General features: G+C 35.9%; 1 protein-coding gene across 2 annotated transcripts in view; it reads left to right on the forward strand.

Annotated features, from left to right (window-relative positions):
- The window catches only part of LOC140951628 (uncharacterized), a 16610-nt gene extending 1039 nt beyond the window's left edge, over positions 1 to 15571 (forward strand). For both annotated transcript variants that reach the window (XM_073400923.1, XM_073400922.1), the window contains exons 3-17: positions 2536 to 2605; positions 2930 to 2977; positions 3087 to 3189; positions 3863 to 3998; positions 5071 to 5138; positions 8313 to 8442; positions 8984 to 9036; positions 9633 to 9739; positions 10233 to 10345; positions 12457 to 12534; positions 12745 to 12826; positions 13248 to 13363; positions 13819 to 13912; positions 14502 to 14566; positions 14775 to 15571. In XM_073400923.1, the coding sequence (XP_073257024.1) occupies positions 2557 to 2605; positions 2930 to 2977; positions 3087 to 3189; positions 3863 to 3998; positions 5071 to 5138; positions 8313 to 8442; positions 8984 to 9036; positions 9633 to 9739; positions 10233 to 10345; positions 12457 to 12534; positions 12745 to 12826; positions 13248 to 13363; positions 13819 to 13912; positions 14502 to 14566; positions 14775 to 14864 (1332 nt within the window). In that variant the 5' untranslated portion in view covers positions 2536 to 2556 and the 3' untranslated portion in view covers positions 14865 to 15571. The remainder of the gene's footprint in view (positions 1 to 2535; positions 2606 to 2929; positions 2978 to 3086; positions 3190 to 3862; positions 3999 to 5070; positions 5139 to 8312; positions 8443 to 8983; positions 9037 to 9632; positions 9740 to 10232; positions 10346 to 12456; positions 12535 to 12744; positions 12827 to 13247; positions 13364 to 13818; positions 13913 to 14501; positions 14567 to 14774) is intronic.
- Positions 15572 to 15826: the final 255 nt, after the last annotated feature.

The following is a 15826-nucleotide window of genomic DNA, read 5'->3' on the forward strand; positions in this document are numbered from 1 at the left end:
ATTTATGGCTTATTCTTAGTTTGAGTCAGCCAAATCTCACTCGTTCTTCAAAAATCTGTAAAACAGAGGGCTTTCTGTGAAAGAACGGGATTATTATTGTTTTATCTTATTGTGACGATAAATTTAGATTGTAAGATGTTTACCGCCATATTTCGCTGTCCATTTCATCTATTTTCTTTGTTAGCAAGGGAAGCGTGTAAACAAAATTATGATAATACACGCCCGCCAGCCCGGTGCCCGCCCTAGTTCAAGTTATCTTTCGGTTCTAGTAAGCTAACTTTAAGAAACGGAAAATTAGTGGGTTTTCAGCCCGAAAATTTTGAACACTGATATTTTTTACATGAATATGACCTCATTTACTGCGTCTTGTCGAATGTGTAAGTTTAGCCAGTAGTCGATTCATTCATGCTCGGTTTCACACCTATAATGGATGAGCTCTTTTTCCAAAATGTAAGCTTAAGTCCATGTGTTTGCCCCTAAAACAGTTTTTGCTTGTTGCTATCCCATGGATACCATTATGAAAGTGTCGAATAATAACTTGTCAAATTTAAGTTTGAAAACTTTACTGCAGTTATTTCGGCTGCTGTGTATTGAAGCGTAAAAATATTGTTTTGCACTTTCCGAAGGGTGTTGGTTTCTAGATTTTACTATCTCATTTCTCGAGAATGTACGTGTTAAAAGCCTGGAGCCGCTAAAGTACCTTTAATGCTCGTACGGGCTGCAAGGTTCACCAAAATTTGCATAAGTTTAACCCCAACCTTGCAAATACCACGTAGGTTTAATATTTTACCTGTTAGTTTTTTTCGCAATCTGAGAAGAAAGACCTTAGTTTCAATTTTGGTTTCCTACTTCCGATTTTATTTGTTCAGAAAAGCAAAACTTATTTAACCCAGAGAGTGGAAAACTTGACGCTTCCACAAGCCATTGAACTGGAACGTTTCAGTAGTTTATATTTTTTCCAGCTCACTGATCAAGACAAGACGCCTGCAGAAGAATAATGCAAAAAGCTTCTTTGAAATGCAAATGTTTCTGCCCGATTATCTACTGAACGCCTGGAACAAGCTAACTCAAAAAAGAAGTGTGGAGTCAGGACTCGCTAATCATTCCCTTCACAACACCCCAAAAATTAAGTAGATTTGTTTATACCGAGTGCAGTCATTGCCAGCCACTTTCATCCTCTGCCTGGCCATTTAAATTCCATGTTTTAATGGTTTCATCTTTGTTGTTTGTTTTTATGCTCATTTAACCTCAGCTTGGCGTCAAACTGTAAGGTTGAGTGCACTCCTGATGAATCAACCATTGTTATTTGTGGGCTTTAAAATTTAAATGCCTAACGGTTCTTGAACATTCCACTTTCTGTGAATATATATTTTCTGGGGCTTTAGCCACACCCACACTTGGCCACAAATTAAATCAAGGTGAATATTTCTTGTAGACTTTTGATGCTAACACTTGACCATAAATAAGTCACAAAAAAGGAGAGAAACTTAAATTGGCTGCTATATGTCACAAAACTTAACAATAAGAGCTACCAAATATTTACTCAACTAATAGTGACAAATTATAAAATAAACAACTTGTCACCTCAGTTCCCCTTAAAAGTTCTTGGGTGTGTTAGTTGTTATGTGTTTTTATTTGTGCGAGTGTATGAAACTAGTTTACTAGAAATACGTTATCGCAAAAATCTCATGAAACTAAAAAGGGGGATCACCAGTGGGAATAAAGGGAAACAAGCAAAAGGGTAAAAATACAATGAAAGGAAAAAAAAAACGAAAAAAAAACTGTATGTTGCCTCGAACCCCAACTTCCCCAGCGCAAGAGGTGAGACAACAGACCACTGGGCCATGCGGACACCGTACAATTTATTACATAAAATTAATAATCTTAAAGTATTTTTCTCTGCCATTCACACTATTTGAACCTAATGTGGAGCTGTATTTATCACAAATTCAAATATACATTTAAGGAAAAATAGCTTATACGAGTATTTCAAAGCCTTTTCGCATTATTTCCGTGTTTATTCACTCTCTGGCTTTATAATTGCCACTTGATGAACATGCTCGTCTTTTCTAGCTCTTGCTGAAGATCGTGTCACCATTCTTTCAGTGTTTTAAAAATTTTCCACTACAAGGATTTTTGGCCACTTTTTGAATCGGGCACCAATGGGCACCCAAAATACACGATGACGTCATGTTGAGTGGCGTCTTTTAGAATTTGCTTGTGGTTTGTTGCTTGGCAACTGGGGATACCAAACCAATAGAAAGAAAGATTTATGACCAAAGCAAAATCGCACTCCGCTTGTGATCCGCGCGCAACAAAATTATAAACTTGCTTCGCCGCGAGAATTATAATTTATTATAGAGTCTCCAATTAGTGTGTAAACACTAGAATGACTGACACTTTAATAAAGTTACTATCTAAATATTTATCTATCTATCATCTATGTAATGGAGAAGATAATATTAATAAAAAGCACTATTGACTGCTGTAGACTCTGCCATATGGTTGATAACTGTTAAATATGTCACTTTCTAGATAACTGGTAACCTGCTGCTGATGGTGTTCTATGGTGCTATTCTTGGTGTTGCAGCAAAATGTATCTCTGGTATGGATTTATGAGAATTACCTTTCTAAAGCTTTTTTTATTTACACAGTCTCTGGTCAGTGTTTTATACCCAGTTCGTGTTTTATACTCAGTCCATAGTTTCTAGTCTGCATTTTATACCTAGTCTTTGTTTTATAATGACCGATTATGAAAGAGGTCCACAAGCTACAGTACTACAGTGATCAGCTGTCATGAGTAGGATATAACCCCGGTGGAGTGGAGTACAGGAATGACTGCAGATGTGATGTGTATTTATGCCCTAAGAGAAAGCAAGGGTATGAATTTTAAGAAAAGATGGAGTTAGCAGGTTTTTTTTCTTAACAGATGGTGCTGAGCTCTTGCTAGATCTTGGATGTTCTCCTTCCTTGGTTGGTAAGTGTTGGAATATTAATTAAAGATGAGTAAAGAATAAAGCAAACATGAAAATATATATATATATATATATGAGTGTGTGTATTATTGTTTACTTTGTTTCCTGCAGGTGGTATTGTGCTTCCATTGCTGGGAGCAGTACCTGACTCTGCTATCATCATTGTTTCTGGACTTGGTGATGATGCTCAAACTAAACTTTCAGTTGGAATGGGGTGAGTTGTCAAACAAGATTTCTAATGATTATAGTTTACTTAAAGATTATCTCCTTTCTGAACGTTGCCATTGTATTTGCTCATTGCTCTTTTGCTCCCATGGTTACAACTGTTTGCTGTTTTTTGCCTTTCGGTGTGTCTTGAGTTTTTGCATGGGCACTATATATATATATTCTAAAGCAAGAATGTTGCCAGGCTTGTTGGTCCCTTTGGCTATTGGCCTCTCATTTGAATAACCCTTGTGTGACAGGTGCCGTTAAAGTGGGGTTGTTGACCTAGGTGAAGTTGCTATGGTTACCTCTTCATGTCAGTCTGCTTACTTTGCTTACTGTTGCTTGTGTTGTCATTGCAGGGCTGAAAATAATTTTTCAACATTGCCTGGTGTGCTGTGCACTTGACCAGTCAAAACAACCCTCCAACTAAATGTTTGTCCTTTGACTGGTCGTTATTTTGAGCCCTGCACTACCTGCATCTAACCTTCATATCCTGGCCTGTTGGATATTGATGGGTTAAATCTCTAGTACTGATTTTTCTGTGTTGACAAAGTTGCAAAACTAGACTATAAAAAAAATTAATTATTGTGTCTTTGTCGGTGAAAGTAACTTCTCTAAATTCACTATTGTGTGTTGCAACAGCAAGGTTGAAAGTAAACTTGTGTATGTCTTTTAAACAGTACACTGGCTGGAAGTACCATCATGTTGTTGACTGCTGCCTGGGCCGGCAGCTTGGTTATCGGCAAGTGTGATCTTAATGCGTATGGAGAGGCTATTGAGGGCAGTGGATATGGAAAGATACGCTGCAATAAGCAGGTAAACCATTATCAATAAGAGATATTTATGATAACTGTTTGCTCCTTTGGAGAATTAGGACAATGTAACCCATTGGCCTCTGGAATTTTGCCAAAAAGTGCAGTTCATTTGAAGCTTGTCAAGCTTGTCAAGTTGTGCTTTGCAAAAGTTTCAAGGGACAGATAGTCAAAACACGCATGATCAGTTACAGGTGATGGAAAGTCCAATCGCATGAGATCAAACTGTGTTCCGTGCATTCCATTCATTCTTAGCCGAAGTCCAAACAAATGCTAGCAACATACATGCAGCGCATGCGTAATAACAACCTAGAGATTAGGATTGCGGGCTCCTCTTGTTGCGCACAATTAATTTTTTTTCCTTAGCAAAGCTTTATAAATAAGTAAATAAATACATGGAAGCCATATATTTGTGGAACCACAGTTTGTTGTGATCGAGAAAATTATTTATTTTGCTACCATGGCAACGTGACATGACTCTATTAAGAGCTAAAACTTACCAAAAGGCAGTTTGTAGGTAGTTTTGTTCCAGAAAACAGCTTTCAAAATTTTACCATGTGTGGGAGGGGTTTAAAAAAGTGGCACGGCATTGTCAACTTTTTCCTTTTGCCAAGTGCTACTTGCACTGTTTTTTTTTTTGCTGTGCATTTAATAGGCATAATTTTTGTTGGAAAAGTTCTAGGAAAGCTTTTAGGATCATAGGGTCAGATGGAAGGTCTGTGGGTGGGTATAGTGGAACCTTATTTTCATTGTAATTTTCTAGGTCAACTTTACATGTTTTTTGCCTGTTTCTCTGGCGTCCTTGACTAAATCATTCTTCTCTCTTCCCCTGCAAAAGTTAGATGACAAAGTTGTCCTTTATGGTTTAAACTATTGATGTTACAAGAAAGGGGCTCAAGTAAATCTGCACGTGAAGTTATGGGCCATTCAGGAACTAGTTAGAAATTATGTTTAGGGCAGCGTTTCTGTATAGCTTACTTTAAAACTTGGGTACTTATCATATGAGTCTAACCCCAACTTTCGAGAACCGCAATACGACCTTAGTTCATGATAATTTGGCATGTTGTGTATTACAGGGTGTAACCGTTGTACCCAGTGTCCAGACAGCAGTTGGAATTATGTTGTTGACTTCCTTGTCCTATTTGTAAGTACCATATGCAAACCTTCAAACCTGTAGTATTGTGGTACTGGTAGTAAGGTTAATGACAGGTTTGTCAATGATAAATAACAATTATTCACCTCAGTGTCGGTGGCTAGTATTGGATAATTACCGAGGCCGCGAAGCGGCGAGGTAAATATCCAATACTAGCCACCGACACTGAGGTGAATAATTGTTTTAGTATATACTAAAACAGTGAGATAATTAAGCACAAAATGATGATTTTTAACTCATTTACTGTTTCCAACGATTACAATTTTGGCGCGCAATGACCGAACGGCCGCGGTTGTCGCTTTTTCTTAGCGACAAATAAAACTTTTGAAGGCGTTTGTTTAGCTCTTGTGGGGAAGTTTCTTCAAAAGGAGTTGTGAATTCTGTTTGTATTTAAAATAATTCTGTAAAAAAGATTATTAAATTTAGTTTTAAGCTTATTCATGAACTAGTCAACTAAATAAAGTAACGCAAGACTTAAGCTTAATTTGCATTTGTAAACAAAGAACTTTTTTACTGGTTTTATCGATAACTATTCAAGTAAAAAAGACAAAGCTTTACCTGTTAAAACTTCCAAACCGAACTTCGTCACCTTCTTCATGTATTTCATGTATTGCTTGATTAGTTCTGAAATTTCTTAGTTTGTTATGGCAGCAAACCGGGAAAGCATTTTGCTTGCAACCTACGCGAGTTTGGCGTCGCTCGCTCGGAGGAACTAGAGGTGAATCAGTGAATAGTGCAGGATATTCACTGACTGAGTAGCCAATCAGAGCGCGTGAAAAACCCTATCCACTGTTTTAGTATATACTTAAAATAGTTATTGAGTTCTAGCCTGGTTTCCACATAATCGTCTGGTTCTTGAGAACACATAATGAGAAGACCTGGATGACTGCATGGAAACCAGTTTATATTTTTTAATAAACTACAGTTTTGTTCAGTCCAATGGGATTACTTCATGTCAGTCAGCTTGTCCTTCCTTAACTCATTTTCTACCGGTCGCACAAACAGCAAATCTGACCACACATTTTAAAAAAATTATATCTCCACTGTTATTTAAATAGCTGAGAAAGCTTTATCTCATTTGAAAGGGCATACAATAAACTTTCCAAAAAATATATTTTGCCCTCTGGAAGCCCATAATATTTCAGAGTGTTCATTAGCTAGGGATTGGAGATCGGACAATTCTCCGTTAACTACACAGAATTCTCTGGCAAATGTTCGGTAGCCTACCACTATTATTTATTCAGATGCGGAACCTCTTTCAAAATATTCTCCTGTAACGTGTTACACCTTTCTCACGCTACTAGAATTCTAAGAGAAAACCCTGAATACTTCACTGAAAAAATTTACAAGATACCTTTTCTCATAATTTATGCAAGCATTGAAATATAAAATGTGATTTTCCAATAATATTACTCCGATGGAGCTGAAAAATTAAGAGAAAAATTTTTCTCTTATTATCTAGCAAAACAGACCACCAATCTGTTAAAAATATTGAATGATGCAGAATTTGTTATAAATTTCTTTCTAATTGTATCTTATTATGAAAATTAGGCTAAAACCCTAATTTGCATACTTTGGCATCTGTGAGTGTTTACTCACAGAAAATGTCTGTTATCTTCATGTTTTGGTCCCTAAATCAATTTAAAACACACAAGATGAATTCAAACTCTCTCTTTATGAAAACAAGCAGGGCTTTGAGAGTAGAAACCCAAACTAAAAAGCATTTCATTGAATTTGCTGAACATGTGTAGCAGAATGAACTCACAGGGAAGAGCATGCTATGGTTATAAACCTTTTCTTACCTTGACTTTTGCATTTATTTACCAGTTTATGATCCAAAAAGCTTTTAAATTCATTGTGAAGTACATAATTATTTGATTGAAATTTGTCGACCAAAGTATTTCTTGATGGCCATTTAATATAAGCTACTACAAATTCTTTAATCACCCTCCATTTTTTTCAGCTTTAAAAAGATCGTTGCATGAAGCATATCAATGGTTGGGGCTGAAACTAGCCCTGTGATTGGTTTGAACTATCTAATTCCTGTGGGCCAAATTTGGTGGCGATCTGAAGTAATGCCATTTTTTACATTTTTTTGTGATTTTCCGACAAATTTTATTCGTCAGATATTCATGACACCGGTAGAAAATGAGTTAATTGCTTCAGAGTTGTTTCCTTATAGTCTAATTCTCAATCCCCTGAACACATTTTGAGATGATGGTTGAGGTATTTGTATGTAGTTCGATCCCCAAAGTGTTTAGTTCACCAATACAACAACAACAACAACAAGTTTATTTTTCAGTATTACCATGTCAGGATCGAAATACAATAATATAAATTTAAGGAAATACCGATATAATTGAGTGGTATAAAAATTATGTTTCTTTCGTATTTCAAATGCTTGAAAAACGTCAATTAGCAGTTAGTGTGCTGATGTGCGAGTCAGTATTGTTGAAAAGAAAACAGACATTATTATGGTTATTGTAATTTGTAAATAATGTATTTCATTTGTTGATTTTAATAAAAAGAGTCTAAATAAAATCATCTTAGGTCACAGTGAAAGAATGCGCGCTTTTTGTTTTTGTTTTGATCACAAATTCTAAGATCTTCAGGAGTTTGGGAAATGTAAATCTTCCAGTTTTGATTTCTGAATATAGTTTCCAATACATTGTCGCCTCCCTCAATCTGTTTTTTTTTTTTAGCGATTTAACATTAAAAGATCATCATTTAAACATATTAATTAATTAAATTATCTGACCAGCTTAGTGATGTCTTGATTTTGAACATCCATGTGATATTTTGTTTGTGATTCAAGCAAGAATGCCATATAGAATATGCTTAAGGCCAGGTACATGCAGTGCATATGTAGGTTGTAAAACAATATTATGACCATGAAGGCTAGTCATTAGAGTTAATAGCTGTTTTTCAGAAAGGTTAAATAATGATTTTGAAACATTTCTTTCTTGCTTATCTTGGTAAGTGATTTATTAAGTATATGGATGCTTGTAACTGCTTTATTGCACAGAATTGAGATTTTTAAAAAGTAGCTATTATAACTGCTTGTGTTTTTATGAAGCCTTTTTGTCAGCTAATCCAGGCTTGCATCAAAATATAATTTATCAGTCTGTAAATTCAAGTGATTGATTAACACTTTGGCATTCACAGCATTGTGCAAGGTGCAGATTGGCATTTTGGGCCACACAACTTTGGAACTCAACCAGAGTATGTGCGTAAAGCTGCTTTAGCCACCATGATAATTTGCTTCATTGGATTTGTTGCTTACTTGATATTTCTGGTGAGTATATATATCTTTTATAACCCTACTCTGTGCCAGTGGTTAGGTTACGCAGCAAGTCTGTTTGAGCCAATAGGTCCATGAGCTTATCCCAGTTTCCGTAGCTTGGAGCCACTAGGAGTATCTCACCCAGCCCTCCCCTCCAGGATGGGATGCTTACGTCTATCACAGGGTTACATCCAAGCAGAAAACTCACCAGTATCCATTTATATATGTTGTAGTTAATATTTTATCTCATGCATTTTTTGTTTCTCTTTTGTTTTATTGTATGGTTATACATTGTATATTCTAATGAAGTTTGAACAAAGGGAAAAACAAAAATTACCTAACATAAAAAATTAACTGCAATATGTATGTTGGTGGCTGCCGGATTGACATATAAAAGTAAAACAGCAACCCATCATTTATTTACTAAATAGTTTTGTCTTAATTATGTCAAAGGTCTGTAGTTGCTTTTTTATAAAAAGGGCTTTATTGATTTATTGCTTTATTTATTTATTTATTATGTAAGCACTCTCTGAATTAATTATATTTTTTGCAGTTTGTTGACAGTAAGTCAGCCCAGATGAGAGCTGATAAGCATCGCCAAGAAATGTAAGTATAAAATTGTTTTTGGTTATCTATATTTTTGACTGTTATTGATGCATTTAGAGTAATATTTGCATTCAAAGAATTCATTTCCACTACATTAAATTTAAGTAGGTATAGTGAGAAAAGAATTTTTACAAAAGGAATTAATTTTAAAAACTAATATATGCTGTTACTAGAGTTAAAATTCTAGTTTTAATTACTTGTGACACTTAAGCCCTCTTAGTGACAATAAATATTAGTTATTTAGCTGTCTGTGGAAAATTTGATAGATTGAGTTAATACTTATATGTTTAGTTGTGTGTGTTTTTTCATGGGTGCACTTGAATTGGAGCCTTGATATGGTTTGTGACCCTTATTTCAGGGACGTCATTAAAATTTCAAGTTGGCGGGTAAATGATACAAGTCAGGCGAGAAATCAAACAGCTAGGGATTTTGTTTTATTCTATCTTTCTTCTATTTTCTTACAAAAGTAGGTGGGGATCATGTTCATAAATTACAGCTGGGGAAAATCCCCTGCCCTCCGCCCCTAATGACAGCCCTGCATTTGTTTGGTGAAAGTTTTGTCAATTTTTTAAAAATAATATGTTTTATGTTGGCAGGATGCAAAGGAAGGTGTTACATCGCTTTGTGATGATGGCAAAAAGGACCATGCCATCAAGTATGGGTGATCAGCTTGACTCTGGTGAAGATAAAGCTGCCCAAGAAGGTCAGCAGTGCAGAGTGTTCTAAACTAGTCTTTGTACAGTGGGTAGATCAGCCTCAATATAACAAAGGGCCATTAGGGACTGGCAAAATTTGTTTGCTACAATGTATAACCAGGTTTTGTTATTTCAAGGTTCTTTTTCGTATATTTTACTATTATATTACTGGGGTAGTACTGTCCAAGGAGGGTCATTATATTAAGGTTTCTCTGTTAATCTATGCTTTATTCTGTGGCTTTTGTTTCCTGTGTATCAGGTTGTAAAAACTTTCACCACTTTAGTCGTTCAATGACAGACTCAAGTCTCATATTATTTTTAGTTTGTAGTGCCTTAAGTGTCCATCTGATGACAGATTAAATATCTCCGATAAATAAGTGACGTAACTACTCAACAGAATGTTCTTGGAAAATATTTTTCTTCAGTAGAAATGTGGTTTTTTTTGCCTTGAAATGTTGGATATTGTTATGGACACTATAAAATGACATTTTTTTCCATCAGCCCATGTCCAGAAGAAATATTTTAAAGCCTGGCGTCTGGGGGCAGCAATGGATAAGAAAGAGCCATCTGAAACTGATCCTATTGTACCCAAAGAGGTCCATGGTGACAAAGAGGTATAATTCACTTTTATGTTGACATGTTGTTCATCACAAAACACTTCACATGTTGTTAACCTTTCCTGCAGCATCTTTTAATTACTAATGCTACTTCTCATTAGTTTGTGCTTGCCAGTTGCTCATCTGCACAATGTATTTGTACTGTCTTGATTATAGCCTAAATTGCCAGTTAGCTAATTTGAATCTAATGAAGCTGGTTAATGTATCTCTAATAAATTTGCCAGCTATGTGTAAAAGTTCAAGGAGAACTCTCACTGTTGGTTAAAAATTTCTGCTTCCTAATGTTAACATCTCCATTGATCCATATAAAAAAAACCTTGCAGAACTGACCACAGTATATTGGGCCTCCAATATAATCTGCACAAAAATATACTAGTCTTTTTTACCTTTGGGAGGTTAAAATGGAAATTTCTTTACAGCAACAACTTCACAGTGGTTGTAACAGGTTAAGTTTGTTCTTTTTTCTTTCTTACTTGTCATCTGACAGGAACTTATTGGTCGAGATTCTTTTAAAATAGAGGAGGTGAGTTTTTAGAGTGTGATATAAGTGATATGACTAAAGTCTAATGAGATTGAAAGAGGAAGTTTAAGCTGAATAAATATCCCAGTTATTTTGAAATATTGCCTTCAGCTGTTCAAGTTTTCATACTGCCTCATACTAAATTACACTTGGCATTGTGAGACTTGAATGTAATTTTAAACTTTAAAATTACGTTCAGCCAAATTATTCATCTTATATTTTAATACTGAATACCCTCACCTGCTCTGTTCAAGACCATGTGGACCTGCACACATTCCGGGACCAATCCATAGGTTCTGCTGTCCAATGGATGGTTAAAACCCTCAGCAGTTTAAGAACAAAATTTTAGTTTGATCCATTGTGCCATATATATGGCTTTGATAGCTACAATCAGCAGTTTATCTTCTTTTTTGTAATCAGTAACACGTATACAGGTAGACTACTAAGACTCTAGAACTGATGACCATTCTAAGATGTTTTACACCTATTAGGTTTGATTTGTTGGTAATGGTGACTTGTGATGAACTGAACTAATGTAATACAATCAATGAATGAAAATAGTATTGGTGGTCATTATGATGTGCGTACTTAAAGTCAATTTGCTCCACATGACTAGCAGCCTGGTTGATCACTTTCCACATATTTTGTTTAAAAGCTGCTCTTTATAATTTAATCTTTAATCAGTGGCTGACTTGAATAACGCTAAGGAGTTCTCCTTACTGCAATCTTTCTTTTAATTACTTATGAAACTTTTCTGTGAACTATTTACTGAAACTATTTCATTTACCGTTGTCGATGACGTCCCTGTGTACATATTAATTTGGCTACCTATTATGGTACTCCCTCTAACTCGAACGAAAAGTCCCAATTCCTTAGGATTTCACCCCACTTTTCGGTCATTTTTAGCTCAGTGAACTCGAACTTCCCGCTAACTCGAACTAAATTTCCTTTTCCTTCATCAAAATTTCACTGACATTTAATACCATAACTGGAATTCAGATTCTTGTAACTCCACTCGGATGCCATGCCAGTCTTATTAGCTTTTCTTTTTTAAATCGGTAGAAAAAACTAAAACCAACACTACAGCAATCTGATTTTAATTGGTGCAACAAAAGATTTAAAAAAAACATATCTAAATATTATGTAAAACGAAAGGTGTTTTTAGTTTCAATTGTAATTGTCTGGATTATGTTGATGATTCTGCGAAGTTGAACCAACTTTTTTCTTATAATCCTCGAATGAAAGTTGCATTCTTCTTATTGGGTGCGGCGTTTATTCGGGGTGGGCGTTTATTTGTAATTTGCCTCGAATTAGCCACATTAATCTCATGTAGCCAAATTTATGAAAAAGATCTATGTTTATTACGCAGAATGTACTGGTATGAAACTTTCCATTGAAGAATAATCTTAGCCACAGCACCGTTCAGGCACATGTCGTGTTGCTTTTAAAGAATTGTAACTTCTATACTGTCTTGTCCTTTTTTTTTCTTGTGAAGTGGTTGGAAAAAGTCACGCAAACGAAAAGCATGCAAGTTATTGGCTTTATGGCGTTGTATTAATGTTTTTTATTATTATTTACCGATCAGGAAGAAGAAGAAGAGGAAGAGGAAAGCTTTACTCATATGGCCATCAAATGCGTTTCTCTTCTGGTTATAGGAGTTGGCTTAGTAAGTTGTGACTCACTTGTAATCATTAGCTCTTGACGTATCTGACTTATCAAGTGATGAGCTTTTGTGTAGTCAATAGGTGTAACTAATCGCAGCTGCCTTTATGCCGCATATGTTGTAGATTCCTGAATTTGATTTTGGGCACGTATGGTATGCTGGTGTTTTGAGACTTGTGTATTTGTTCAAAATGATTTTTTTGTGTTTTCGCAGGTGACAATTTTTGCTGATCCAATGTGTGATGTGTTGGATTCATTGACAAACTCAAAGAACAAGTCTTACATTCCAGTCTCGGGTAAGCTATTTATTTTCAGTTGGCCTTAGCGAAAAGTTTGCTTTCAAAGACGATGTCAGTCACATAGAAAACAAAATTCAGGTCCAAACATTTATCAAGTTAGAACTCGTAGGATTCGAGAAACACCAATCATGGAAACTACAGCCTACATTTGTTAGAGCCATAATAGAGTATTCAGGACAATTAAGTCCTTTTAAAACTCTCAGCCTTGGGTTTATTCTTAAAACATTCTTAAAATTTCGAAATTTTCAGCCTCGATATTCTTATAGAAAAAGAGAGTGTATATTGCTTGCAAATATGGTAAGCGACAGTTGGTTATGAAGAATTAGCCGGGGAATTGGAGTCAATTAGAAACGGCGAAATATTTTGAATGAATAATAATGTATTTATCGTTGACTGAATGTGGTATATTTTTCGTTAGCCTTTTACGTTTCATTTGTGGTAACCCCGCTCTGCTCTAATGCTTCTGAACTTGTGTCGTCACTGATCTTTGCTTCTAAGAAGAAGAAGGAGAATATCTCCATGACATTTGCTCAGGTAGGCTCTTAATTTAAGTCTCAAGATAAAACAAATATTGCTAGATTGTTTTTTCATGTTTATTTGTTTGCTTGTTTCGACTTCTTTTGGCACCCTTAAGACCGCCTGTTACCAGTTAATTTTTGTTCTAAACACCGTCAATTACCATGAGTTATTTTTATCCTTTTAGTTGGCAAGTGTCTCTGTACACTTGTGTGGGATTTGGTCTTTATAAGAAACAAATCGTTTTGAAACCAGTATGACACTGTGTAATAAAAGTTTTCACACGCTTTAACACGGGATGTGTGTGGATCACGTAAGGAATTAAACCCGGCTCTTTTAAAACGCTACATAAAAGGCCTTCGTCTTTAAGTTTAACCTCTCGGATTTTTGGGCCCTGCTTGTCAAAAAATGTGAGGGTTTTTTATAATCTCTGCTTGATGATTAAACTGGCAAATATTCTTAAATTCTTTCAGCTTTATGGAGCTGGTACAATGAATAACACTCTTTGTCTTGGAATCTTCGCTGCCCTTGTTTACTTTAGAGATTTAAAATGGTACTATTCAGCAGGTGAGTAATATTCTGCTGATCAATCGTATGTGCAGGACGCAACTTAAATATGCAGAGATCCTTACCACATTACATTGAAAATCTGGAGCCAATTGCCTCTTTGGCATGCGCAGTACCCACCAACTGATCAACCATGCTCCCCTGCGTGGGACCAATGGTTGCATGTGGCGGCTTAGGACCTAATTGATCAGGAATGACAGGCTCTCAAAAATCGCTTTTTTGACGAAATAGTATTGTCAACGATGAAAAATGACACAAATACTTCGGAGTCCTTATTGTGATCGAAAACCATTTTGAATTTGGAGAGGAAATAGACTAAATTCCAAACTAAAACACAGAAATGCCGGCTCCTACTTCAGTTTCAACCGGGAGATGTGGTGACCCAATTTGTGCCGTATCTGGGAGAGTTTGCAAATATGAACATGTAGCAATTAACAAGGAAAATAGGACTGTTGAGTCTATTTGTGATGAATTTTTATGAGAAAAATGAAGAAACAGAACAGCGGAAGAGATACGAATCCACGTCCTGTCTCCGCCCAACTCTTTAAAAAAAGATTTCCAAACGATTTTTGTCCTTTTTTGTTTCTAGAGGTGACAGTGATTATCTTTGTACAATGGCTTGTGGGAATTACTGGCTTCCGAATGACTTACAAGGTAAGTGTTTTCTTTCACTAAAAATGTTTGTACAATCATCAAAGATTTGAATGTTATATCAGAAAAGACCTTTAACTTTGAGAGCATCCTTAAGAGACATTCGCTGGTACGAGTAAAAAAACTTTGTCTAGATAAAAGCTTGAAAAGTAAGAGAAAATCACCTTGCGGCATGTAGCTAACATTTGTTATTTTGCCGGCATTTTTACAGCTGTGGATGGCTATTCTGGTTGGTTCTCTGTATGTGGTGTCAATTGGCTTGGTCGCTCTTCTTGAAAGCAGTGCTATTGGCTGGAAGTAACTATGCCCGGCCGTCTGAAGTGAACCTGCAGGAAGACCAAAAATGTTCTTTGTTTACAAACCTCTGCCCTGTATTGTGAATAGACACAGATTTCTCTGTATTGAGCTTGTACCGGTTATTTATACTTATCTTTAGTAAGAGAAAGTAAGACAGTTCAATTGAAGAAAATAGTGTTCTGCACAACTGTATTTGTATTATCAATTCTAACATTGGGAGGAAATGAACTACTCTAGACGTATTTGGCAAATATTTTTGGCTAAGAAACTACCCGTTATAATGTTGTGGCGAGAAAACTCGACTTAGCTTGTATACAGGCGTCGATGTATAGTATTCATAATATTCTGAGGCCAGATACGTCAACAAAGCATGATAATATTTTTGATGTCTCGTGGTCAGAAACCATGAAATTGTTTGCACTTTGCACCTACACGTATAGAATGCATCAGTGCATGAAAGTGCTTCGTTAAATTAACGTAGCCTTCAGTGACCAGGAATTATATTGTTAAATTAACGTAGCCTTCAATGACCAGGAATTATATTGTTAACTATGGCATAAACAGGACAGTCTTGCCGGAGTTCTATTTTGTCAATATTTTGTGTGAATGAATAGCGTCATAAACAAGGATAAAATGTGGTATTAGTTAAAAATTGAACATTGGAATTCGCTTTTTCATTAACGAGGAAATAAACAAGCAATCACTTGTTTAGCTTTCGAGTTGTTTGCTGTAGCGTCTACTCCGCCGATGGTTGTTAGCCAACTGCCTAATGGTTTATTATTCATTTTCCCTTGCTCATTCTTCATAACCAGCTAGCGTTGACCGAATGGGAAAGACTTATGCGATATCCAGTAAAATGACGTCAATAATGCACGATATCGACAGAAAAGGCACGGAAACCGAGAAGCCCTGGAAACTAGGTTGCGTTAGCTCAGCTGCTTTGGTGGAGCTGGAGAAAATGGCGGA

This window comes from Porites lutea, chromosome 11, assembly GCF_958299795.1.
Source record: "Porites lutea chromosome 11, jaPorLute2.1, whole genome shotgun sequence".
NCBI classification, from domain to species: Eukaryota; Metazoa; Cnidaria; class Anthozoa; order Scleractinia; family Poritidae; genus Porites; species Porites lutea.